The 27,654-nt window shown below is 38.6% G+C and overlaps 4 protein-coding genes across 4 annotated transcripts; 2 read left to right on the forward strand and 2 right to left on the reverse strand.

Moving 5' to 3' along the window:
- The first annotated feature begins 61 nt into the window (after nt 1–61).
- Nucleotides 62–1,616, forward strand: LOC124281226 (protein N-lysine methyltransferase METTL21D-like). Its single transcript, XM_046717252.1, has 3 exons — nt 62–326; nt 813–996; nt 1,462–1,616. Exons 1-3 carry the CDS (start codon nt 88–90, stop codon nt 1,606–1,608), a joined length of 570 nt encoding a protein of 189 aa, XP_046573208.1. The 5' UTR covers nt 62–87; the 3' UTR covers nt 1,609–1,616.
- Nucleotides 1,617–6,996: 5,380 nt separating this feature from the next.
- On the reverse strand, nt 6,997–8,700 carry LOC124281240 (phosphatidylinositol 4-phosphate 5-kinase 4-like). The gene is made up of 2 exons (XM_046717268.1): nt 8,624–8,700; nt 6,997–7,246 (listed from the first exon to the last, which is right to left on the reverse strand). Exons 1-2 carry the CDS (start codon nt 8,698–8,700, stop codon nt 6,997–6,999), a joined length of 327 nt encoding a protein of 108 aa, XP_046573224.1.
- Nucleotides 8,701–8,946: 246 nt separating this feature from the next.
- LOC124281233 (MORN repeat-containing protein 2-like) lies at nt 8,947–10,588 on the reverse strand. Its single transcript, XM_046717260.1, is given in 5 exon segments — nt 8,947–9,225; nt 9,490–9,575; nt 9,577–9,734; nt 10,305–10,391; nt 10,486–10,588. Coding segments are annotated over 5 exon segments (447 nt in total). The 5' UTR covers nt 10,496–10,588; the 3' UTR covers nt 8,947–9,119.
- A 4,532-nt stretch (nt 10,589–15,120) lies between these two features.
- On the forward strand, nt 15,121–27,573 carry LOC124281228 (dihydrolipoyllysine-residue acetyltransferase component of pyruvate dehydrogenase complex, mitochondrial-like). Its single transcript, XM_046717253.1, is given in 13 exon segments — nt 15,121–15,291; nt 16,232–16,305; nt 16,610–16,833; nt 18,758–19,042; nt 20,299–20,436; nt 20,922–21,007; nt 22,249–22,389; nt 23,491–23,572; nt 23,791–23,871; nt 24,838–24,912; nt 25,286–25,315; nt 25,317–25,351; nt 25,700–27,573. Coding segments are annotated over 13 exon segments (1,497 nt in total). The 5' UTR covers nt 15,121–15,175; the 3' UTR covers nt 25,830–27,573.
- The last annotated feature ends 81 nt before the right edge of the window (nt 27,574–27,654 follow it).

The raw sequence follows: 27,654 nt of genomic DNA on the forward strand, positions 1-27,654 counted from the left end.
GTATGCTGGTTTGTTTCTACACATATAACACTAATAGTTTATCCAACTGTTTAGTAGTTGACCACCGTATGTGATGCAGTAATCAACATGGCTGCGCCCTTAGATAAACTTTTCACACGTGAATTAGAGCGAAATGACGACGAGGTAGTGAAAATAAGCCAGTCAGAAATCGGCGATGTAGGTTGTGTGGTTTGGGACGCAGCTATCGTTCTCAGTAAATATTTAGAAACCAGTGACTTTGACGGTGGCAAATCGTGGATGGGAAAGAAAGTCGTGGAACTTGGTGCGGGGACTGGAGTTGTCGGAATATTTGCAGCAAGTTATGGGTTTGTGTGACTTGAAATATTCAACGATACAGGTACCACAGCACTGTCAGTCTGTGACAGGAGTCCATGCCTTATGGCTACCCTGAACACCATCAACTGTCTCAGGTCATGGGACCAAGGGAGGTAACCGTATGAAGGGTCAATGATCATTTTGAAGCGCTAGTAAAATATTGATGGACGCTTTATTAGGTCTTCCACAAGACCATGTCGTCAACGAAGACGTTTAGGCAATTTGAGGAAGCGAGCTAAACAAAGCATTCCTGAATCAAATACTTTTCATATAGGATTTTATTTTTAGTTGACAGTGTCTACAATGGTTCATACATATAAATCTTAGCTAAAAGATTCAAACTACCCTTTTTATTAGAGAGACAAAATGGATTTCAGCATCTATGTATTTAATAAGCATGATAAATCTTGTATGTTCATGAGTATGAACCACTACCAGTCATAGACATTAGACAGTCTAAATGTTTTTGTCTTCAGAGCTGATGTGATAATCACAGATCTGCCTGAGTTTGTCCCTCTGATGGAATTGAACATCAAGGAGAACTCTCACATCATCAGTGGATCAGCAGAGGCATGTAGTCTTACATGGGGTCAAGACAGGTCAACAAAGTTTGACCACATTGATTTCATCATCATTGCAGATTGCATTTATTATGATGAGGTAATTACCTATATTTATAAAGGTTATTTTCTAATGAGGTTTCCTTTACTCTGTGTTTTTGTACGATCACTAAATGAAAGAATCTATAAAACTGCTCCTGTATTTCAACATCTAGCAGAAGTTAACCCGAAACATTTACAAGGCAGAATATTGAAAGAACATGATCATACTCACTATTTTCCCTCAGGAAACCTTAAACATGTTTAAAATACATAAACATGCAAGAAGGCTTGTGGAAAGTTTTAGCCTTGTCAGGTCAAAGATCCTTGGACTACCTTGTCTGCATCCATTCTGACAAACAGCCTCATAACTTTGTAGCTTTAATAAGTTATTTTTACTCTGAAAATGACAATGAAAATGTTTGCACTAGGACAGTAATCATCATGATCATGGTAATGTTCTGTCTTAGTTCATGACATTGAAATTCAAAGTTAATTCAGAGTTCATGTTTTGCCTGTGTTAAAGTCACTGGAGCCCCTGGTGTCAACTATCACAGAGCTGAGTGACATGGCCACTACAGTGTTGTGTTGCTATGAGCAGAGGGATACGGGCAATAAGCCACAGCTGGAGAAAAAATTCTTCCAGGTGTGTATCCAAACTATGCAAGGTTGATAAAACAGTGAAACACTGAATTTGTATGCATGCCATGCATGGCTCATAAAAGGGTGTCCTCCCATTACGCAGACAGCCAGTTCGCAGACACCTTAAAACAACAACATTTACGGGTCAATGAACAGATGAGCAACTACCTGTTACCTACACATTATAATCGAATAGTCCAAATAAAAACACCAAAAAAATCTAATATTTATTTGATAACAAGAATATAATATTTTTCAAATAACAATGCATAATAGTAGCACAGTAGCTTCAAGTAGATATATCTTTGACATAGCAATATTTTTCTGTATTTATAGATCTAATTAAAGCTTAGTTATAGCAAGTCCAGTAAAGTTCATGTCTTGTTAGCCAAGTTTTATGAGGTTGGCCACCGCATCTAGGAACTGAAGAGGAGTTTCGCCACGCGACTCAGTGTGTCTTTGAGCCTCAGGATCCTGTTGTCGATCTCTCTGTAGACTTCGCTTGCGACTTGGAGGAGCAGCCCCAAAGTCGAATTGTCTCAGCTTGGCTCTGTCAGCCATCTCGATCCTCGAATTACTTCCACAAAGCGGAAATATGTTGGGGTGGCGGTGTGGAAGAGATCTGTTCTTCCGACTGTGGAAACCTTCCAAGTTGTTGTTGGTCCTTGGTCCTACAGTGTTGTGATGGTTCCAAAGTGACAGTGGGAATCGGGCATCATAGTCCACCCATGTGGCGACCATGTAATCCTTGAAGTCCTCAATGCGCGGTCAGAGGCTGGGGAGGAGTCCATGGCATCAATCCAGGTGTCTGTGCTCTGTCTGTGTTGAATGAAGTCTCCGACAGTTGAACACCTCCCGATGCAGGTCTTGACGATGCATCTCCAGTGGGTGCAGGTCTGTCTGACCTTATTTCTGGTGTAAACATAACCATCCAGAACAATTTGAGGGCCCCTCTCTGTGACATTAGATACTCCACTCTCCGCACTCCAGCCATATTTATATAGAACATATATACTTTTCACCATTTTATATATTTGTTGAGTCAAATTTAAAATTAGTCTATTGATAAAATTAATTAATTAATCCTTGTTTTAAAAACAGATGTAAAACTCTCTTAAGATCTTTCCTCATTCAAAGATCAATTGATACTAAAAACAAAGTGAGGAGAGAAGACAGATTATCATTAATCGGGCGTGACCATGTTCTGTGTAAACACAGTGACAAACCTCTATTCGATAGTAATTGATAGTAAAAACAACTTCGAGAAGAAAAAACAGATTATCATTTACTTACAACAAAGTTTTATTTACACTCAACCAAACCAAGCTTCTCCATAACGAACCTCAGCCTCCTCCACCTCCTCCACTCACTAGACTGTGGACTGTTCCATTATACCCGTAGGTGTTACCCTAATTAACCTTCTTGCTCAGTGTCTGCCAACTGGGTGTCTGCCAACTGGGTGTCTGTCAAATGGGAGATAACCCATAAAAGTAATGCACTGATCCTGTCCTCATCCCATGCAAGAAGTGGAACATTGAATTTGTGTGTATGCCGAGCATGTCTGCTAAAATGTGAAACAGAAAATTACACTGTGTGTCATGATACATAGTTAAAGAGACAGATCAGGGAACTGACTTGTTATGATAGGCTACTCAAAAAGTTATGTGATTTTAGCCCACTAGCTCACAAATCAGGCATAAACGACTTTTTCTTGCCCAATTGCAATAATGTTGAATGAGGCAGTGCTCAACAGATTGGTGCCAGTGTCCTGTAAAGTCTGACATTTTGTATTTGTAAGTATTTGAGTCAGCAGTTGCCCTAAATGTTTATGACAATTTCAATGAAATTTGCCATCTCTGTGGTCAACCACTACAGTGTTGTGTTGCTATGAGCAGAGGGATCTGGGCAATAGAAAAGCTACAGCTGGAGAAAAAAATTCTTCCAGGTGTGTATCCAAACTATGCAAGGTTGATAAAACAGTGAAACACTGAATTTGTATGCATGCCATGCATGGCTCATAAAAGGGTGTCCTCCCATTACGCGATAGCCAGTCTGCAGACACCTTTAAACAACAACATTTACGGTCAATGAACAGATGAGCAACTACCTGTTACCTACACATTACTATAATCAATAGTCCAAATAAAAACACCAAAAATCTTAATATCATTTGATAACAAGAATATAATATTTTCAAATAACAATGCATAATAGTAGCACAGTAGCTTTCCAAGGATATATCTTTGACATAGCAATATTTTCTCTGCATTTATAGATCTAATTCAAAGCTTAGTTATAGCAAGTCCAGTAAAGTTCATGTCTTGTTAGCCAAGTTTTATGAGGTTGGCCACCGCATCTAGGAACTTCGAAGAGAGCTTCGCCACGCACTCAGTGTGTCTTTGAGCCCTTGCGGGATCCTGTTGTCGACATCTCTCTGTAGACTGGGCTGGCGACTTGGAGGAGCAGCCCCAAAGTCGAATTGTCTCAGCTTGGCTCTTCCTGTCAGCTATCTCGATCCTCCACTACTTCCACAAAGCCGAAATATGCTAGTGGCGGTGTAAGAGATCTGTTCTTCACTGTGGAAACCTTCCGCTGTTGTTGGTCCTTGGTCCTACAGTGCTGTGATGGTTCCAAAGTGACAGTGGGAATCGGGCATCATAGTTCACCCATGTGACGCACTCATGTAATCCTTCTTGAAGTCCTCAATGTCAGAGGGGCTGGGGAGGAGTCCATGGCATCAATCCAGGTGTCTGTGCTCTACATCTGTGTTCGAATGAAGTCTCCGACAGTTGAACACCTCCCCGCGGCAGGTCTCTTGACGATGCATCTCCAGTGGGTGCAGGTCTGTCTGACCTTATTTCTGGTGTGTAAACATAACCATCCAGAACAATTTGAGGGCCCCTCTCTGTGAGACATTAGATACTCCACTCCTCGCACTCCAGCCATATTTATATAGAACATATATATTTTCACCATTTTATATATTTGTTGAGTCAAATTTAAAATTAGTCTATTGATAAAATTAATTAATTAATCCTTGTTTTAAAACAGATGTAAAACTCTCTTAAGATCTTTCCTCATTCAAAGATCAATTGATACTAAAACAAAGTGAGGAGAGAAGACAGATTATCATTAATCGGCTTTACTCATGTTCTTGTGTAAACATTAAAGTGACAAACCTCTATCTCGATAGTAATTGATAGTAAAACAACTCTCGAAGAAAAACAGATTATCATTTACTTACAACAAAGTTTTATTTACACTAACCAAACCAAGCTTCTCCATAATCTAACCTCAGCCTCCTCCACCTCCCTCCACTCACTAGACTGTGGACTGTTCCATTATACCCAGAGGTGTTACCCCACTAACCTTCTTGCTCAGTGTCTGCCAACTGGGTGTCTGCCAACTGTGTCTGTCAGGAGATAACTCCAAAGTAATGCACTGATCCTGTAGAACAACACATTTATATTTGGACACTTATCAACAAAGAAGGACGAAAGCAGGTCTTCAGGACTGTCATGATCGTACTAATGCTGACATTTCCCTTATCCTGTAAAAACATTCCAGTACACACCAGTGAGGGCCGTAAGATAAAGCCGTGGTCAACTGTCTACTGCCAATATGAGGGCAATAAAGTTAAGCTGGTGTCTGGCTCAGTGACTTTGTTGATCATATATCATCACATCAAACAGCAGGGTGTGTGAGAAGCTCATACTATCAACCACATTTAATCTGATCTAGACTGAGTATGAATGTGACCAGCTGGTATAGATTACAGTAATTCAAAGAGTTATGTACCTACTCACGTGGCAGGAATTAGTCATCATTAGTTTGAATCCTATTTTTAACCAACTTATGATCTGTGGTTTGTTTTCTTACCATGCACCCGATTTTTAAGGACTTTAAGCAGTTATAAATGTAACAAACGTAACTACGGATGCCTCGCCATCGGTGAACTGTTGAAAGTAAATAAAAACTAATTATGTGTTTTAGCGAATAGACTGAAGCGAAAATGCAACGGACTTGTTTTGTCATGTCATTCGCGATTATGTTCAACAAAGCGGGATTGACTAAAGCAGATTATAATTGTATACAAAGTCCTGCTTTGTAATGTATACGAGGAAAATTTGCAATGCACGTATTTGTTTCACGCTTTTGAACCCTCAAGTGGTGAGTGAGTTTAGATTTTGCTGAAGATTAGATTTCTAAGCGGATCTTCATGGGTATGAACTCTCATGGGACAATATCATAATTCATCATGATGATGATCCATGATCTAGTGGATAGAATATGCACAGGAGCCAAGTGTCTAATCATACTGAAATAATATTTCTACAACCTAACATCTTGGTAGCAGGTTTAGCTTGTTGGTTAAAGCATTGACCCATTGAATATCATTCAATATCTTTGCACTCATATTATTAGGAGTGTGGTGATGAACATGCATGTGTTTTTGTGGCTGCATGAACTTATCGCGGGTACTTTTAGTGCTAGCTCACTGAGATACTGCAGTTTAACATGTGTGCCTAACTCACAAGCGATACTCCTAACTCCTAGCCGAGCAGTCCCTTGTTTTTCGTTTTAATGAAGTGTGCCAAGCAGGCTCTTTTTCATGTTAGTGTAGAACCTCATGTAAATAAAATTAATTTTATATGTTTTGATGTATTTTCCATTGGTCTGTTAATCGACTGTTGTGAAGAACGTGAAGAGAATGGCTTCTAATTATTTTACTCTGTCTATTAATGATACAAGAATTACCAAAGTAACACATCTTGTTCTTGAAATTTAAAGTTCCAATCTGGTAAAATGTTTACGGCAACTGAAGCACATTATATTATCCTTGTTTCCACTAACAAACCATTTAACAAACATACACATTTATTTTCATACACATTATCTACAATTCCAATGAAAATATTTATATCTTACAAAATGAGGGAGAGTAAACCTTGTGGATGAATAGTAAAACTACTACTGTTTCTGCCAGAACATCTAAAATGACTCCTCGTAAAATCTTTATACATGTGATGGTATTACAAATAAACTTTTATTCCATATCTGTAAGCCAAACCTGAGTGCACTTATATCGAAATGTTCCTGTCCATGTTCAAGGCTTTCTGTATCAATGGAAATTCCTCGGCTCCTTCCATCCCTTGAAGAGAAATGTTTTACATTTTAGCCACATATAGGTGACTGAAATAAGGTCTCCTCGCCCAAATCCATACTACCAGAAACATTTTGAAATATACTACTACAACTTTGATGGGTATACATTTATGTATCAACAAATAACAGAAATACCCTTGTCAATAGTAGTATTATGCATGGTCTCTTCCAGAAAATGTGAGACTAATGTTTTTTTACATTCAATTTGACAAATTGTTGCCAAACTGAAAATATTACAACAAATTATGACTTCTTACTTGTTTTCAACAAACTGTCCTTCATAAAATGATCCATTGGGCCAGACATATTTTCCGGTTCCATGAAACTGGTTGTTGTTGAACTCGCCAATGTACACACTGCCAGATGGATGGGTCAGCTTCCCTTGACCATTCATCTTGTCCCCTGCCCACTGGTCCTTCAAGTACACCACACCCTCTGTTATTGTGTGAGTGCCCTCCCATTCCGGCTCCAGGGCACCAGCCTCAGCCTTGCTGTACTTCCATCTATCAATGCAAGGAGGTTACGGCCATAGCAGCATTGCAGCTCAGCACCAACCACATAGCACATATTGTCTAATGTAAATAACCCTGATGGCTAAAAACACTTTTCAGGTAATTTGGAAGCAAATATATCCAATGTTAATATCATCCATTGTTACAAGCAATGAGGCATTAGTGGAACAACAATATTTTATCACTGATGACATAGTGTGGAAATTAGCTTGTTTATTCCCGATTGTTGACTGGATCTTCACAAGCGATCACTCATCAAAACGAATGTTATGGTGAGTTTCATTGTCAAGTTCAGTAAAACCAGATCACACCTAACAGAATAACGATAATTGAATAAAACCTCATATTTTTGCTAAAAGATACAGACCTCAGTCTTCCATTTTATCCCCAACCAAATAGTTATTTAAAGGTCACATAAACCCTAGGGGTACAAATACATAAATCACTAACTGGCATCGTTATAAATGAAACCCCGTCATTAAAACTACTCATTTCTGACCTTTAATTGACTTAAATCGACCTTTTGACAACAGTGCACAATTGCTCACTGAGCGAACGAAATTTCAACCAATCAGAGCTGCTACTCTGTGACGTCATATGAGGAATAGCTTTGAGAGCCGATGCAGAATTCATCTACATTTTAGGGGGTAAATTATCGTGTTTACAGGCTTGTATAAACCTGAAATCGTGACAATTGTTGTGGAAAAATGAAAGCTATATGTTCTCACAATCTACTGTCATTTAATTTTGTCTCAAGTCTCCTTTGCCTAGTTTCCGAAGTTACAACTTGTGTTTTCATAGACGATTCTGTCAAAATCGATTTGTGCCGTTAAGCCCTATTTGTATAATGACTGATCCAAATTGATCCCATTTCTGTGTTGTTTTTACCTCGATATTTAATCATGTCATGTAAAAATCTGTTTGTATTCTCAAAACAGTGTCGGCCAATAAGTTTTCACATGCAATACAGCAATTAATACTCCCTCGATTTGTAACCTCGTGTTAGGTGGTATAAACCTACACATGTTATTTGTCATCATTCACTTGATGGTCAGTTAATGAATTTATAACAGGTATAATTAGTGGTAACACACTTAGATTACCCGACAAAGGTTCCCATTTGGCATTTCTTGTGTCTGGGAGTAAATATTCAACATTATAAACATCGATCAAAGGATTAACCGATAACACGCTGATTGATTAATTATAAAGCATTGACCCATTGAATATCATTCAATATCTTTGCACTCATATTATTGAGTGTGGTGATGAACATGCATGTGTTTTTGTGGCTGCATGAACTTATGCTTGGTACTTTTAGTGCTAGCTCACTGAGATACTGCAGTTTAACATGTGTGCCCAACTCACAAACGATACTCTAACTCCAAGCCGAGCAGTCCTTGTTTTTTCGTTTTAATGAAGTGTGCCAAGCAGGCTCTTTTCATGTTAGTGTAGAACCTCATGTAAATAAAATTAATTTATATGTTTTGATGTATTTTCCATTGGTCTGTTAATAAGCCTGTTCTGAAGAACGTGAAGAGAATGGCTTCTAATTATTTTACTCTGTCTATTAATGATACAAGAATTACTAAAGTAACACATCTTATTCTTGAAATTTAAAGTTCAATCTGGTAAAATGTTTACTGCAACTGAAGCACATTATATTATCCTTGTTTCCAATAACAAAACCATTTAACAACATACACATTTATTTTTCATACACATTATCTACAATTCCAATGAAATATTTACATTCACAAAATGAGGGAGAGTAAACCTTGTGGATGAACAGTAAACTAATACTGTTTCACAGAACATTCAAATGACCTTCAAATCTTTATACATGTGATGGTACACAAAAACTTTATTCCATATTCAGCTTAAAACGGAGTCCAGGTGCAGTACGATATCGAAATGTTCCTGTCCATGTCTGGTTTTCTGTATCAGTAAAATCTCCGTCTCCTTCCATCCTGAAGAGAAATGTTTTACATTTTAGCCACATATAGGTGACTGAAATAAGGTCTCCGCTCCAAATCCATACCAGAAACATTTTGAAATATACTACTACAACTTTTGATGGGTATACATTTATGTATCAACAAATAACAGAAATACCCTTGTCAATAGTAGTATTATGCATGGTCTCTTCCAGAAGACCTCTTCCAGAAAATGTGAGACTAATGTTTTTTTACATTCAATTTGACAAATTGTTACAACAAATTATGACTTCTTACTTGTTTTCAACAAACTGTCCTTCATAAAATGATCCATTGGGCCAGACATATTTTCCGGTTCCATGAAACTGGTTGTTGTTGAACTTCGCCAATGTACACACTGCCAGATGGATGGGTCAACTTCCCTTGACCATTCATCTTGTCCCCTGCCCACTGTCCTTCATACACCACACCCTCTGTTGTTGTGTGAGTGCCCTCCCCATTCCGCTCCAGGGCACCAGCCTCAGCCTTGCTGTACTCTCCATCTATCAACAAGGAGGTTACGTCATAGCAGCATTGCAGCTCAGCACCAACCACATAGCACATATTGTCTAATGTAAATAATCCTGATGGCTAAAAACACTTTTCAGGTAATTTGGAAGCAAATATATCCAATGTTAATATCATCCATTGTTACAAGCAATGAGGCATTAGTGGAACAACAATATTTTATCACTGATGACATAGTGTGGAAATTTGCTTGTTTATTTCCGATTTTTGACTGGATCTTCCCAAAGAATCGCTCATCAGAACAAATGTGTTATGGTGAGTTTCAGTGTCAAGATCAGTAAAACCAGATTACACCAAACAGAAAACCATACTTGAATAAAAACCTCATATTTTGCTAAAAAGATACAGACCTCAGTCTTCCATTTTATCCCCAACCAAATAGTTATTTAAGCTTTATAGCTGAAAACTTGGAGTGTCCCTTTGTGTTGCGTTTGACAGCTATATAGTACCATGCCGTTACATGAAGCTGTTCAGACTACCTGACAGCTGAATAAACCTTTTCCCCCAAAAGGTGACAATTTATCGTTGGGAAAAAGAATATTTACCGTATTTATCTCCATTGGCAAACATGTACACTCCTTTCAATTTTTCTTCGGGTCCATCATCGCCCCTTTTCTTGTCTTTTTTCTTTTCTGTAATTAGAATGAAGTATGACTGTAAATTAGGCAACGCACAATAATAAGTGTGTTTTAAAACGGTTCTTAAAAACAAATCTTCATCACATACCTCCTGGCATGACTGCAGATCCTAAACTGAATCCTTTGTTGTTGCTTTGTTATTGAATGGGCGCAGCCATTTGTAATTGATTTCCATAGCAACGAGATCTCGCGAGAACATGAGAGATAGATGCTATTAAAAAAGAATCTAATTTACCAGCCATATGCCGCTTAATCGATGTTAAATGCATGTGCAGTACTTGAGAATGGTTAATAGATGCTTTGCAGACGGAAATGTCTCTAAGCAGTGCGTAGATGTCTGTACGAATCTGCGGCGGACCTGACTTTTTCAATCAAGGTCATTTTTCTAAGGTCATCGATGTTGATACTATTTGTAATACGCATGATGTCATATCTTTGCAGTCTCCAGGTGAGACATATTATAAAACTGGCGATTCTTGGTGTCGCGATTTCATCAAAATGTGAAATAAACAGTATCACTGTCACCATATCACAAGTGAAGGCTACTTCATGTTTTTGCTGGATGTGTTGAGAGCAAAATTAGTTTCTAAGCAATATTTCTAGCAAAAAGTTTTCATGAGAACTACCTCATTTAGTGAGAAAAATGACAGTGACACAGCGAAAGAGAAGAGGGGGATCTAAAAAATCTGTCACAACAATATATTTTTGGGTTGTTTTTTTGTGGGGTTTAAGAGGAAATTACATATGTTTTTCAACTAAAACATATGGAAGAAGAAGGTATTATGGAGTTGGGATGAGGTTGCTTGGGATCGGAAAACAGACTGCAGTTCTCAGACCAATCGTAACCTGCTTATGAAATTACCAGTTTCTTAGTCGAAAACTCAAATTCAACGAACATAAGATAAAATAACACTATATTTTCGCGAAGGACATTAGGGTAATATCTGCTACAGGTCTCAACTTGTTATTGTTATAATAACGAGTGAGTGAGTATGGGTTTACGCCGCTTTTAACAATATTCCAGCACGGCGGGGGACACCAGAAATAGTACCCATGCGGTGAATCGAACCCGGGTCTTCGGCGTGACGAGCCAACGCTTTAACCACAAGGCTAACCCACCGTCCCTGTAGCACAGAGAAACCAAGATAAATTCTAAACAACGACACAAAAGCCAGCCTGTGTCCTGCATGTGCAAATCATTTGTGTCCTTGTGTTGAAGGATGTGAGTTTGGGAGAATATGAACTATACATATGGAGAATTTAATCCGATTATCACTATCGTACCAGTAATTTACAATGTTTCACTGGTGTGAAACTACCACCCCTATTATTATAATAAGCAATTACTGGTTAATACATGCACAGCTGCATAAAATACATCACAGACGTATTTAACTGTAAATGATGCACTAGCAAATAAATGCTCAGCACATATATACTACAAAACCGTCTAAAAACCAGTACAAACTTGCGTGAATGAATTCCAGGTATATAGTGTTTCCCAAAACGGGCAGGATTTCAAAAGGGGCAGGTAATTACAGATTTCCAAGTATTATGTTAAGTTATTCCTGCATATGATTCTTCAAGGCTCAAACAGCACAGTTATTTCACGTAACGTCAACAATAAGTTAATACCACCAAGTGTTAATATATATTTTTGTATTGAATGTAGGGAAAGGCACCAAATATAAAGGGCAGGCGGCCAAATAAAAAGGGCAGGGTGCTGCGCCCTGCTAAAAAATCCTAGGGGAAAGACTAAGGTAAACATATTTTAGATGGTTCTCTTGCCAGTCATCGATCAGTCCAAAATGGAATGAGTAAGTTTGAAAAAATGAGTTTATACTGGAACCTCGATATTCATATTTGGCCGTGGTGTAGTGGTTAGAGCGTCCGCCCGGAGAACGGAAGGTCGCGGGTTCTTTAAAAAAAACCCATTTCACCTCACCTCACCTCATATTTGGCAAGGTTTTAGATATGTGTTTTGTTTATGATTTGAGTGATTATGGTTTTATATCCCTTTATACCACGACAGGGTACACCAGAAATGTGTGTCACGTGTATCCATGTGGAAATCAAGCCCCATCTTCAGTGTTACGAGCCAACACTTTAATTACTCCACCGCCCTTGGAGCATCGAGAGTTAGTGAGTGAGTCGGGTTTTGCACCCGATAATAGCAATATTCAAGAACTATCACGACCGAGGACACCAGACATGGGTGTGACACAGTGTACTCGTGTGGGGAATTGAGCTGGCGTGACGAGCCAACGCTATAACCACTAGGCTTTCCCACCGTCCCTGTAGCACAGAGAAACTAAGATATATTCTAAACAACGACACGAGCCAGCCTGTGTCCTGCATGTGCAAACCATTGGTGTTCAAGAACTGCCGGATGTGATTTTGGAAGAATATAAGATAAATATATGGAGAATTTAATCCGAGTATCACTATTGTACCAGTAATTTACAATGTTTTACTGCTGTGCCCAGAGGATATCTTTCAAGTTCAGGTACATAGCAAATCTTAGGAATTAATTTTTTTTCAATAAAATTCTGCCTTTTCATGTCGACATTATTCGCTCTTGCATGAGAGAAAAATGGCATATCACCACAACAAATGTTATGTGGAAGACAGTGCTACTTTATATGTACTTATCTTATCTACGATTTTAGTTTTTCATTGATTTAATTAAACGAAAGCTTAGTGTTTTTGCTACCACCATCCACCCTTTCCGATGAAAATATATATTCAAATTTTGAATACGGCGTGAGCCTTCATCTTTGATATATTTAAGAAGCTGATCTTCCATATAGGTTGATGAATACTGTATGATGGCCTGTCTTACAGGCCCTGAACAACATTATTTCCCCTCTTCCCAGCCCTATCTGCCAGCCAATGCACTAAGTGAAGCAAGTCTAGATTCCCTCAGGTTCAGGATCACCAGCACAATGGGGTTCCTTTTCATAAATATTTATTTGTTTCTATTAAATGAATATGAATTCAGAGACTTAAGCTTTAGTCTACTTATAGGATATTTAACTGCTTAGACGATCCCCCAGTACAGGACCTTCCACATTAGTGTTAGATCTGTACCACATTTTGTCCCATCCCCTCTACTCCCACATGAATGTATACACAGTTTAGAATATAATTAAAAAAGGAAATTGATGATGTTATGGTATGGACATAGATTAGCATTAATTGTTATGGTAGTGACACAATAACGGTAGTGACATTGTTAATAATAGCCAGTTTTATATGTTTACTTTAAAATATAATTTAATGAAATTTGTCAGTCAGATATTTGAGAATATTTAAAGAATGTGTAATAGGCTAATGATTTACTTATGGATCTCCCTGTCATGTAAACAAACAGATAAAGACTGCATGTTACGGCAGTGACACTGTGACAGGATGTAATGTCACATCCGTAACAGCGCTATCACAGTCGTGTTCTCCTACGTCAGACTCTTCAAAAGATATGTATTTTTGTTAATAACCCTGCCTTAATAAAATATATAATATATTACTAAGTGATTGTTTGTATTCATTACTGATAAATGGATTAAACCATTACAGACTGAGGTAATGGTGTCCTCCCATTACGCAGACAGCCAGTTCGCAGCCAGTTAAAACAACAACATTTACGGTTCAGTGAACAGATTATCTACTACCTGTTACCTACACATTATTACGGAATAGTCCAAATAAAAACACAGGAACAAACTGAAGCTATATTATTCATTTTGAAAGAAGGACGAAGAAACAGTAATTTGAATTTTTATTGCTGTAATATACAAACAGTTTATTTTCATAAACATTTCGGTTTAACCTTCTAGTCTAACGGGAGTCGGCATCATCATATTGAATGTGGCCATGGATGTGAGAATGTTTTTCATTACTTCTTTGAATGTCCATTGTATACTAGTCAAAGACATAAACTGTTACAATCTTTAGAAAATATTGTTAAAATTAGAACAGTGATTGGTATTAATCGTATCTTACATGGCAATGCAGGTGTCTCATTTACTGCAAATCAGAATGTTTTCAAATATGTACATATCTATATCTCTCCAACAAAACGTTTTCTCAGTTAACTCCTGTTGTACATATGCTATTATTGGGAGGGGTCTTTTCTATCAATAAACACAATCAAAACCTCTCAGTGACAAACCTGTTTTTATATTCGATAGTAATTGATAGTAAAATCAATTTTGAGAAGAGAAATCATTTATCATTTAATCACAACAATGGGTGTGTCAATTGGGAGATAACCGAGGTAATCAGTATGCTAAAGTGTGTGCAGTCATCCAGAAATGTTGTTATAAGCTGTGGAAGTTTAGGGATGTCGAAGTTTTGGGAGGATACCATCATAATTAAATAATTTTTCCGGACCCAGAATATCATTAAAACAAACCTCACACATTATATTTAGAAACATAGACCTGTCTTTGCTCCCGTGACTATGGACCCAATATTATAATTGTGATAAAATTTCGCTTCATTGTGCCATATTATAATTGTGATAAAATTTCGCTTCACTGTGTCAATATTTCTATTCTATTTGTCCTGGACAGTTTTTTTGGGGGAAGAGACAGGATTTTTATAAATTAATATCATGGTATAAGTAGATATTTCACATATTTGGTAATGCGGTGTAAATGTTTAACAGTTAAGGGTTTCTCAGTCAGTAGTATTGGAGATAGTCGACACGAAAGCATTATTTTCTATCAGCATTTATCACTGACCTTGCCGGCAGAGGAGCCGATTGCTCCAACATTATGTTTCGTTCGACTGTCGTGGTCCGTGGCATTTTGCGACAGTCAGCAGTCGGGAGATTGCGCACATTACCGATAAGATGTATATGTACAAAACTCGCACACCAGCACTTTGCCAGGTATACAGAATCAACATGCACGAGTTTTGTGCATGCACATGCCAGTGTCAACTGTCAGTTCACAACAATATCTACGTTAATCAATATTGTAATTGCTTTATGGCCCTATGACAAATGTTATATGCACGATATGATATGGTTCCACACTGCTTCATAACGATATCGCGTACGAGGTAGTAAGGAGGTGTATGGATTACATATTGAATGTAGTGAATGTACCACTGAACCGAAGTTAATTTGGTGTCCCCCTAGCCGAGAGCCTCTCTACTAGTGTCCCCACGCCGTTATAATGCTGGAATATTGCGGAAAGCGGCGTAAAACCCAACTCACTCACTCACTCCGAAGTTAATTTTCACGATCCAAGATGCGACAAAGTGTTTAACATCTCGGTTCTAGAAAAATACGACATGTGACGTTTGTAACCTGCCCTTTTCAGTCATATTGGGCATAAAGCTGGAAGATACTTGATATAGCGCAAACATACTTTTCAATGTATCTCTTGTCATTGAACTCCTTGGTTGTAATCTGTGGAGTGATTGAAATCTTGATTGATACTCTTGCTTCATGATGTAATACCCTTGAATGTGTTGAATAATGGAGTATCATGATGTGATGAACTGTCTTGTTATATATGCTCAAGGTTAACTTATCAACAGCATGGGATCCTTTTTGTCTGTTCCATTTATGTCAGATTTATTGTCAGTTGTGTGGACAGTAAAACTGTCATATACATAACAACATGTTTCATCTTCACTGGCATATTTGAATCCATCACAGATTTTAGATCATGAGACTGTTATCAGTTGACCACTGATATTATACTGCAGTGACTGAAAAAAGCTTTCATTTGATTTGTATATTTTCTGGCTTATAATTTTTAATTTGCAACAGAAGAAAAGCTGTTTTACATAAAACCTAATAAGTATGTTTCCCTTTCTAGGTCCACTACATTGAAATCTGTAGGTCATCGAAGCACCTTGAGGTCATGGCAGTCCCGTCGTCTCTACAGTTCAGGTAAAATGTATATGCATAATTTACATGAGAGCAAACTTGTGAGTATATCCAGGTTAGAATAGTTCCTCTACAACTTGTTGGTCATATTAGTCAACTTAATGGATTGTCAGTCTTGCTGATTCATTGCAATTGTTATTACTCATAATATAGCTGATATTTTTTATCCAGTCCCTATTATTCACAGGCCACATTCATATAGGTTAAACTATTGCCACATCCAACAACCTGTCATCTGTTCAGCACTCAGTTTGTTTCCTTTCTTCATACATGTCATGCTTAATGGCATCTGTGTGTGTTGCCCCAGATCTGCCAGACTGTTACAAGATAGTGTTGCCTGCCCTGTCCCCCACCATGGAGACTGGGACCATCATCAACTGGCAGAAGAAGGAGGGGGACAAGGTGTCTGATGGGGACCTCCTGGCTGAGATCGAGACTGACAAGGCCACGATGGGATTCGAGTCAGTTGAGGAGGGTTACCTTGCAAAGATCCTTATCCCTGCTGGCTCAAAAGATGTGCCTATTGGGAAGGTCTGTTTTAAGGAGATGATAATTTTTAATCACATAGAAATGATTAGTCATTTTACAGTATACAACTACTTCAGGAAAATAGCCCCGTTAGTCGGACTCCGATAATCCGGATGTCTCGCCTCCGGCGATTTCAGCTTGTTACCAATCTATGCCTATATAATTTGCCTCGATAATCCGGAAATCGGTTTCGGAACCGGATGATAAGTAGCTGTCACCAATCAGTAAAATAAACAGTAAATTGCTTCACAGTCCGGACGCTGTAAGTCGTGTTCACAAACCGTAACAACACCTCCCGCGACGTTTACTTAATTAACTGGCCAACTGGGTTGTTGTTTTAATTAGACATTAAAAGCTCCCGACTGAAGATACTGTACATTTACACTTTGATTGACACCACAATACAAAGCGTCGATCACAAGTGAGCTGTTTTGTGATTGGTTAATGTACTTTGACAGACAGATGCGGTCACGTGGACTTAAAGTGATTTTGCTTTTCACGACAATGCTGCAAGTCACAAGTGTGCTTCGCTAACTTTGCGAAATGTGACCAAATACCACGTCTCATATTCAACCCGATGGATGCAGGAATAATTCGGACATTCAAGGCATACTACAATAGATCGGCTTGTTAGACATTACCTCACCTGTGCTGAGGTAGGGCGTGATCAGACACGCCGGATAAACATGCAGATGTCACTTTCGGTAAAATTATTGATGTGATGAATTAAGCTTTGCATTAAATGCTTACTAGTTAAGCTTCATGATGTTAAGTATGATTCTTTATGCTACTATCAGTCGTCATTTTAAGATTCCGTAGATTTCTGTCTTCAAACTCAGGGGAAGCGTGGCTAGACTGAATGAATGACAGGTTTATTCGCGGTCTATAAATTTTCACGCTAAAATGTTTTGTATTTTAAAAGCGAAAATAAAACCTGCTTGCTGAAATATATACACGTTTACAGTATTTGTTTTATCCAGATTCGTGTCGTTTTGTAATAGTTTGGGAAGCAACTTGGGTCTAGATTCAGTAGTCCGGACTATTAGCAATCCGGACGAATTTACTGAGAAAATAACCGTCCGGATTAACGAGGCTTCACTGTACTTCAGGAAAATAGCTACTGTTGTTATTCAGGAGGGAAGGAGGTGCAGTGACTCTGGTGCCATGTTTCTGTGTTATAAAGAGTCAAGGACATCTGCTGTATAAATGGCATTTAAGTCCATGGCAGTGTAACATTTATAGGTGGGCTGGTGCATCAGGTTTTGAAAATTTACTTGTTGAGTGATGAGCTAATTTTCTCAAGAAACTTGCCTCCCTTGTCTTCTCGTCAGTTTTTTGCCTTATGATCACTATATTCTATAAATCCTTACAGTTTAGAAATCAGGGATAGAAATACTTTTTTTTTCTAAGTGTGCCTTAGGGCACCAGACAAATATTTTAGGTGTGCCTTTCAGAAATTGAGTATGCCCACATGTTTTTAGAATAAATGACAATGATGATGATCATTTGAAATTTATTGTTAAATAAAGAAATAGGTTTATGAGCAGTCAAATCTGTATGGTATTATTTAATTTGGAAAAAAAAAATTGTTTTGGGGATTAAATGACTAAATGTGAGTTATGTCTCTGAAAACTCAGGCGTGTCAAAAGGGGACCGAGAACATTTTTTAGCCGTGCCATTTCAATAATTACCGTGCCATGGCACACTAATATATGGGGTATTTCGAACCCTGGAAATGTTAATAATTTGAGTTCAGTGTGTCTGTCAGTTAAGTAATTCTTTTACTGTTAACATATAATACATGTGTTCAGTGCAGCATTTTGAATTTGCTTTATATAATGACCCTTTTGGCAAAATTTAAAAGCACATAATTTATGCATCAATTTTCAACTTGTGCTAATCTTGCTGGTTTTGGTACTTTTTTCAGTTGGTGTGTATCATTGTGAATGAAGAATCTGATGTAGCAGCATTCAAAGACTACACCCCCCAGCCTGGCGATGACCAGCCTACAGGAGGAGCCAAGGCTGCCCCACCCCCAGCAGCTGCAGCTCCACCAGCACCTACACCTGTGGCAGCAGCCCCTCCACCTCCAGTAGCTCCTGCCCCTGTAGCTGCTGCTGCCGCCCCAGCAGCCGTCCCTAGCCCGGGGGGTAGAGTATTTGCAAGCCCTTATGCCAAGACGCTAGCAGCCGAGAAGGGGGTGAATCTTGGTGTGAGTAGACTGTCACAATGTTTGTTGTTAAAAGCTGCGCTCAGCAATATTACCATAGGCGTTTCAGAATTCACTGTTTACAAAGTAAATTGCTCTATGTTCACATTTATTCAAAGTTACATTGCAACTATAAGATATGTGATAACTTTATTAAATAATAGGTTTGTTGGAAAAGTTGTACAACTAATTTGCATGTATTAACTTCATTAGGAAAAAATGGGCCACGGGTTAGCCCAGTGGTTACAGCCTTTGATTCCCCCCCACATGGGCACAATGTGTGAAGCCCCTTTTCTTGTGTCCCCCGCCGTGATACCGCTGGAATATCACTGAAAGTGGCGTAAAACTAAACTCTCACTCGCGCGTCATACCAAAAGATGTTAAGATATGGTACTTGTTGGTCCCTGCCTGGCGTTCGGCATTAATGGGTACAACAAGGACTGGTTGTCTCGGAATCAGTATAAACTATAATGTCTCTGAGTGGGGTATTCATGCTTAACTTAACTTAAAGTTCAGGCATGGTATCTTAGTGGGCTAGCACTATAAAACCAGCTGAAGTCTGGGCTAGTACATGCAGCCACACATACACACACATGCACTTCGTCATATGAGCGAAATATTCTCACTCACTCACTCACTCACTCATAGGGGCGGTTGTAGTGGTTAGAGCGTCCGCCCGCAGAGCGGAAGGTCGCAGGTTTGATCCCCGACCATATCATGCCAAAAGACGTTAAAATATGGTACTTGTTGGTCCCTATCTGGCGTTCGGCATTTATGGGTACAACAAGGACTGGTCGGCTTGGAGTCAGTATAATGTCTGAGTGGGGGTATTCATGCTTCACTGCGGCATGGTATCTCAGTGGGCTAGCACTATAAAACCAGCTTCAGTCTGAGCTAGTACAAACAGCCGCATATACACATACACACGCATGCACGTTGTCATATGAGCGACATAATCTCCAGCACGACGTTAAACCCAATTTCACCTCACGGCCCATAGGGGCGGTGGGGTAGCCTAGTGGTTAAAGCGTTCGCTCGTCATGCCGAAGACCTGGGTTCAATTCCCCACATGGGCACAATGTGTGAAGCCCATTTCTGGTGTCCCCTGCCGTAATACTGCTGGAATATTGCTAAAAGCTGGCATAAAACCATACTCACTCACTCACTCACTCTCTCATAGAAAACAAGTCTTGTTGGCTGTTCTAATAATCTTGCCGTAGTACCATAAGAAGTGGTGATTATGTGGGGTAATTTTGTAGATGGTCAGTGGTAGTGGCCCAGAGGGTCAGGTCCGAGCCCAGGATGTGGTGTCCTTCACTCCAAGTGCTGCACCCTTGGCGGTCCCAGCAGTTCCCGGGGCTACCTTTACAGACATCCCACTCTCCAATGTCAGACAGGTATGGTAGCAGAGATGGTGGATCCATCATGATTTAATATTGAAGGAGGGGTGTGGCAGGGATCCAGATTTTATATTCTAAATTCTGTGTGGATTTAAATTGTTACCTGTAATATTACAAGTTATGTTGTATTTTAGGAGGTTCGTGAAAATGATTGGTTTGTGATTTGACATGGTCTTTAGATGAGACATTTTGGAGGAAGATAGTCTACCACTTAGCCTGTTAAATATTCAGTGTTGTTAAGTAATAGTTAAAAGTGACAACACCTTGTCAAAACAATAAAATGGACAAATGGAAACTAGTATCTTGACACAAGGAAACTAATTTTGTGATAGGTCTTTTTTCTGTTTTATTATGTGTCTTTCTGTACTGGGATTATGTCGAAACACAGTGAAGACTGTCACAGCTATAGATATATTGACATTGATATATTTTGGATGGTTGCTGAAGTTTGATGGAACTTTTGTATATTTTATAAATTTCAGGTTATTGCAAAGAGATTGACCCAATCGAAGCAGACCATCCCTCACTACTATCTCACAATAGATGTCAATGTTGACCGAGTGCTCAGGTAGGGAATCTCTGCTGTGGTTAAGAATACTGATAGTATGTTGTGTAGTACAAGCTTTATACAAAATACACTGATTTTAATTTTGAATATTCTCTTAAAGGACACAATCATCATTATATACTTCCCATCAAAAGTTTAGACTCACTAGTGTAAATATAGTTACTTACTACCGGCAACTGCTCAAAACTACATCCCACATGGGCACAATGTGTTAAGCCCATTTCTGGTGTCCCCCGCCGTGATATTGCTGGAATATTGCTAAAAGCAGCGTAAAACTAAACTCAGTCAGTCAGTCTAAACTACATAAGCATATAGCATGAGTCAGGATAAGTATAAAATATCAATTTCACCATAAAAATTACATTTTGCAAAATATACCATACTGTTTGAAGGTACTGTTTACACATGAACTGATGTATTGTAAAACAAATTCGTAACGTTGAAAAGATTGTTGTTATGGGTTCAATAAATGATAAAAAGCAGTGAAAATTGGCGAATTCTTAACATAACTTTACACCAAAATGCAGCTGTTCACATGCACGATATTTGCACTTGCTTTCAGCAATTCAATTCATGATCCTTGTACAATTCATCTGCATAAGGTTTGCAGTTGGTTCCCCTAAGAGTGTGGGGAATCTATCTTCGATGTAACCATATATATAAACATAACATATAGTGAGTGTTTTAGTGAGTCTAAAAGTTTGATGGAAAGTATATATTCACGTTTCTGTGTCTGTAGTGAGAGCTTACAAGAAGGAAATACAAATTCATATGCGTAGTTACTTCCCTTCTTTTTGACAATGGCCAGCTGTAGTCCTGTTGTGTGGCAGTTCATTCCAGTCCCAAAGTGGAGGGATTTGAGTTGAAGCTCACCTGAACAGATACTTCTCAACTTTAACTCTACTCTTAAATAATAATAAATGGCACCTGTGTGTTTGTTAGAAAACTGCAAGCTTTCCAAATTGTCTTAATATTTTAATTTTGATGCCAGTCCAAAATACAATTTGATTATCAGTGGCCTATGCAAAACTATAAAAACTCAAATGTTCAAATCTCCATTTAGTTACACATGATACTCTTGAACAGAGGTATTAATGCTTTCCCATGTCCCTCAACATGTGATATCTTGTTTTCTAACATAACTGACTACAACTGATAAGTTTAGGAAATATATGTTTTGAATGTGTTGAAACAACATTTGTATCGATCCAGTAGTTGACCATGTATGTTTGTTATTTCAGTTTACGCAGAGATTTCAACGAATCTCTTGCGAAGCAGAATGTGAAACTGTCCGTGAATGACTTTATCATCAAAGCTTCAGCTCTTGCTTGTCAGAAGGTTCCTGAGGCCAACTCTTCATGGCAAGACACTTTCATTAGGCAGTAAGTCAATATAGAAACTTGTCATATAACAGTGTTATTCACTGATAGTGAAACCCTCCCTCACAGGATGCTGGTGATATGACAGTGTTATCCTGCTGATATAGTAAAACCCTTCCCTCACAGGATGCTGGGGATATAACAGTGTTATCTCACTGATAGTGAAACTCCTCCCTCACAGGATGCTGGTGATATGACAGTGTTATCCTGCTGATATAGTAAAACCCTTCCCTCACAGGATGCTGGGGATATAACAGTGTTATCTCACTGATAGTAAAACCCTTCCCTCACAGGATGCTGGGGATATAACAGTGTTATCTCACTGATAGTGAAACCCTCCCTCACAGGATGCTGGTGATATGACAGTGTTATCTCACTGATAGTAAAACCCTTCCCTCACAGGATGCTAGGGATATAACAGTGTTATCTCACTGATAGTGAAACTCCTCCCTCACAGGATGCTGGTGATATGACAGTGTTATCTCACTGATAGTGAAACCCTCCCTCACAGGATGCTGGGGATATAACAGTGTTATCTCACTGATAGTGAAACCCTCCCTCACAGGATGCTGGTGATATGACAGTGTTATCCTGCTGATATAGTAAAACCCTTCCCTCACAGGATGCTGGGGATATAACAGTGTTATCTCACTGATAGTGAAACCCTCCCTCACAGGATGCTGGTGATATGACAGTGTTATCCTGCTGATATAGTAAAACCCTTCCCTCACAGGATGCTGGGGATATAACAGTGTTATCTCACTGATAGTGAAACCCTCCCTCACAGGATGCTGGTGATATGACAGTGTTATCCTGCTGATAGTAAAACCCTTCCCTCACAGGATGCTAGGGATATAACAGTGTTATCTCACTGATAGTGAAACCCTTCCCTCACAGTGTTATCCTACTTGTAAAATATCTTATCAGGGATTCTGAAGTATCTTGATATGTGGAAAAGAAATTTAAGGTCATAGGATTTTTACTTGACCTTTGGCATTGTAATTTCAGTACATTTATTGAAGACAGGATCCTGACAGCATGAGTAATTTGATTGCATGTTTTGAGTATTTTTGTTGACAAAAAACTGAATTTCTGCCATTTCAGATACAATTCGGTTGATGTGAACATAGCAGTAGCAACAGACAATGGCTTGATAACACCAATAGTGTTTAGAGCTGATGTCAAGGTGAGAGTTCATATGCAGAAGTCATTCATTGTTTCAGAACTCGTATAAATCATGCGTGAACAAGTATGCACTCTATACTCTTTAAGGGACATTCAGTTTCTGATCTACTAGTCAGCTTTAGCGAAATGTTAAATATATATGTAGTACTTTCCTTGTGTTCCAGTGTCATGTACTATTTGTTGTTGCAGAGTGTCACATGAGTGTTGATGTTATTGCAGGGTTTATCACAGATTTGTCAGGATGTGGCCGTATTAGCAGCTAAGGCGAGGGAGGGACGGCTTCAGCCACAGGAGTTTCAGGTATACAGTCGCATAGTAGCCAGTTGACCATTTCAAGGAGTGACCTTAGTGTTAGGATGTTTAAAACTACTATATTCCGACACAGACTTATGACAAATTTGGTGACAAGATCAATTTGTAGACATTGCCCCAGACAACAGTCTCTCATATCTCACATGTTTTTTTTGCATTGTTATGCAGATGTGGAATGTTTGTATAAATATTGAGACACATCCACATGTTTTCGAAATGGAAAGACTCAGCTTATGTGATTCAGGAAATCACATGTTTGATTGTAATGTATTGATGTCAAACGTATTCTCTCGTGAACGTATGATTCATCTTTACAGCCAGCATTCTACAATCTTTATCTTGCTCAGCTGTTTAATTTGCCTCCTTAGGCCAGACCAGTTTTATTTCTTGTTTTACAGATTTTTGTCCTCAGAAAACCTAAAGGCAGGAGGGAAAAAACAATAAAATAAAATCACCAGTCAAACTAATATTCCTTCTAAATATTCAAAGTATGTTACTTTAGTCAATTTATGAAGTGTATATGGGGCGAAGAAACAATCTAAAAATAACATTTCTTGTATGTTTACATTTTTGGCATTAGGATTTGATTTTTTGAGCGGGGAAATTTAATTATTTTTTTTCTTTTCTTGTCCTTGAAAAAATACGACAGGCGATCCATAGAACAAGAAATATAATTGGTCTGGCCTTACCAACATTTTGATTGACATGGATAAGGGAGATAAATCTTTGTACCTTACTGGCACATTTTGCTCTCTGATACAAGATTAATTATTCAAGGTTGCTGTAGGTATTCTGTTCATGTAAAATTACAAAGAATAGTGGTGAGTTTGCAACTTTTTGTGTATCTCTTTTTCCTTCTTTGTGAAATAATCAACTGGTGATAGGTTTTCTATGTTATATAAATCATTAGTTGTCATGTGTTGCATAACTGAAGGTTAATTTCTTCCATTGCAGGGCGGTACTTTCACAATATCAAACTTAGGCATGTTCGGCATTAAACACTTTTCTGCTGTCATCAACCCTCCACAGGTATGTCACAGGTGTTGTATGTCACACAGGTGTATGACACAGGTCATACTTATGTGTCTGTCACATAAGTGGTCTGTCACAGCATCATATGCTCAGTCCTTTGGAGATTCACAAGATAAATATATCAATTATCTTGCAGTAGTCATCTTTTCCCATTCTCCCCTACATATAGCAAATATTTCCAGTGAAATGATTGTGTAACAAAACAAAACTTGTGACCTTGATCAGTGTTGTACTTCAATGGAAATGATCAAACATGATGACTTCATGATATCTGTACAGATATGTCAGTTCATGGGCAGTGGCCTATTAATAATAATTGATACGTGTGAAGTGATGGAACGTTAAATGCGACGTGTATATGTCATTTCAGGCTTGTATATTAGCTGTTGGTGGAGCTGACAAAAAGATTGATTGTGGATGAAAACTCAGACATGGGGTAAGTTCTGACTTTTTTCCACTGAGTCCCTTTGTGCAATATTGGTAGTTTCAGTGATAAACTTTCTGAAACACTGAATACATTACAAGGTCCATTCTTCTTTCATATGGCACTGAACTCTCAAACATATTTTCAAGTATATTGTCAGAAAAATATGGAAGAAAATGTGGTTCAAATTATATGCTAGGCATTTACTTCATGGATCATCACATACAGAATGTTGAAAACGAGGTATATAAGAAACAATAGACTTAGTTATGTCTGCTTCAGGTCAGAGACCTGAGATCACTATGATGGTTAATAATGTGAAATAGAATTAATTTGTTCTTTTTTTGTGATGAATTTCAGGTACCGATCAGCAAACATGATGTCTGTGACTTTAAGCTGTGACCATCGTGTCGTAGACGGAGCTGTGGGAGCACAGTGGTTGGCGGAGTTTCGGAAGCTGCTGGAACGCCCGGAGAACATGCTGTTATAGCACAACACAGACGTAGAGATCTGAACAAATTGTCTAAGTGCTAAATCGAAGAGAAACCAGCTGGCTCAAAAAGTGGTTGGATGCTTTACCTTGAGATCAGTGCATTTAATAACAGGGAATACCAGTTAGGCAGTAGAAAATGTTAGTTTATTTATTTTTAATCATTAGCAGGACCACATTCTGGGTAAAATTGTGATGCCATGTACAGTAGCAACTGTTTGCCTAACTGAGAGAGTTGAGATTACACATGTACAGTAGCAACTGTTTGCCTAACTGAGAGAGTTGAGGTTACACATGACAAGGGTTATGACACCCAGTGACTTAAAGACTCACAGATAATACTACAGATCTGTGGTCATTATATAACTCAGCTTGACTAATTCGGTACACCAGTAAGCTGTGATGGCTGTGTATGTCACTGGGATTAATGCAAGAATGTATTAGAATGTATTAAGAATGTATTAGACCTCACTGTCGGCATCCACCACTATCTGGAGCCTGCTGTGGTTGTCCGAGATGTTTTCGTTACTGAGGTATAGATACAATGGATGGAGCACTCCACTGGGGTAGAGGTACGCCTTGTTAATGTTGTTTGTTATTGCTTTATGTCCTCTATATGCTTGTTACTAACAACCTGTTTGAATCTGGTGTATACAATATGATTTCCCGGACTATTTTGCTGCATATAAAAGTCTGAAGGAAATTATGCAACTTTTTGTGGGCTTTCTTTCTTCTTTCCCAGTGATTTGTCGTACAGTTATGTGCCAAGTATGGATAGACATCTTTATTTTCATGGTCTTGCTGACCTAAGAAATCTACATTGTCCCAGTGAAGCTTCAATACTCGACGCAACAGGGCGGCACCAGTTCGCAGATAACATTGTATACTGAGACTACTTTTGATAGCAATCCTGATGTACCCCTCTCGTGTGAAGTATTGCTTTCATTGTCTACATCCTACTAATAGTTAAAGTAAACTACGTATTACTGATACTATCTACAATAATGTCAACCAGTCTCATTAAAATCAGATCTTTGTGGTTAAAGTGTTAGCTCGTCACGCCGAAGACCCAGGTTCGATTCCCTACATGGGTGCTATGTGTGAAGCCCATTTCTGGTGTCCCCGACGTGATACTGCTGGAATATTGCTAAAAGTGGCATAAAACCATACTCACTCACTCACTAAAGATGTGGGCCTCATCGTTACTACCAAGGTCTCCGTAACTCTCAGACATGGACCGCGATTCCCTACATAGTTACACTGTGTGAAGCCCATTTCTGGTGTCCCCTGCAGTGATATCGCAAAGGGATGAAGGAAGAGTAAACCATAATCATATCACTTATCTTTCTTTTGAAGGGGATTGAATTTAATTTAATGAGACTGTATTGACATCCCTCTCTATATGTAAACGACTTACCATCAAAGCTTGAATACTCAGAAAAGTGCATTTAAGAGTTATGCATGAATTATAGCCTGTGTCTTACCTGGCAGCACGAAAGCCGACATGTGGCTGCTGTTGCAGGTGCTTGTTTCTGTTGTAGTCTGGAATGGCTGTAGTTATATAGCATAGCATGTTGGGCTGAATCCAGGAGTGCTCCATGATGTAGGATACAGGTGTTGAGTGATGTATCTGGACAGTCTGGTGGGATCTCACACTGACAACTACAGTACACTGGGTTATGTAACATGATGTGAGATTTAATTATGTGTACATTTAAATCAGAATTAAAATGTTTTAAGTATTGGAGTGAGTAGTATTATATCTGTGTATTATCTTCAGGGACTACGTTTGTTTAACGCAGCACTCAGCAGTATTCCATCTATA

The sequence above is a fragment of the Haliotis rubra genome, unplaced genomic scaffold (genome assembly GCF_003918875.1).
Source record: "Haliotis rubra isolate DU_JTF1 unplaced genomic scaffold, ASM391887v1 Scf280, whole genome shotgun sequence".
Classification (NCBI taxonomy): Eukaryota; Metazoa; Mollusca; class Gastropoda; order Lepetellida; family Haliotidae; genus Haliotis; species Haliotis rubra.

Excerpts from the sequence above, each read along its gene's own strand:
- LOC124281226 (XM_046717252.1), top strand. The coding sequence starts at position 88 with ATGGCTGCGCCCTTAGATAAACTTTTCACACGTGAATTAGAGCGAAAT. Across the intron at positions 327-812 it reads ATATTTGCAGCAAGTTATGG|AGCTGATGTGATAATCACAG; the intron begins GTTTGTGTGACT and ends TTTTGTCTTCAG. Across the intron at positions 997-1,461 it reads ATTGCATTTATTATGATGAG|TCACTGGAGCCCCTGGTGTC; the intron begins GTAATTACCTAT and ends CCTGTGTTAAAG.
- LOC124281240 (XM_046717268.1), bottom strand. The coding sequence starts at position 8,700 with ATGAAAAGAGCCTGCTTGGCACACTTCATTAAAACGAAAAAACAAGGA. Across the intron at positions 7,247-8,623 it reads TTGGAGTTAGAGTATCGTTT|ATGGAAGTACAGCAAGGCTG; the intron begins GTGAGTTGGGCA and ends TTGCATTGATAG.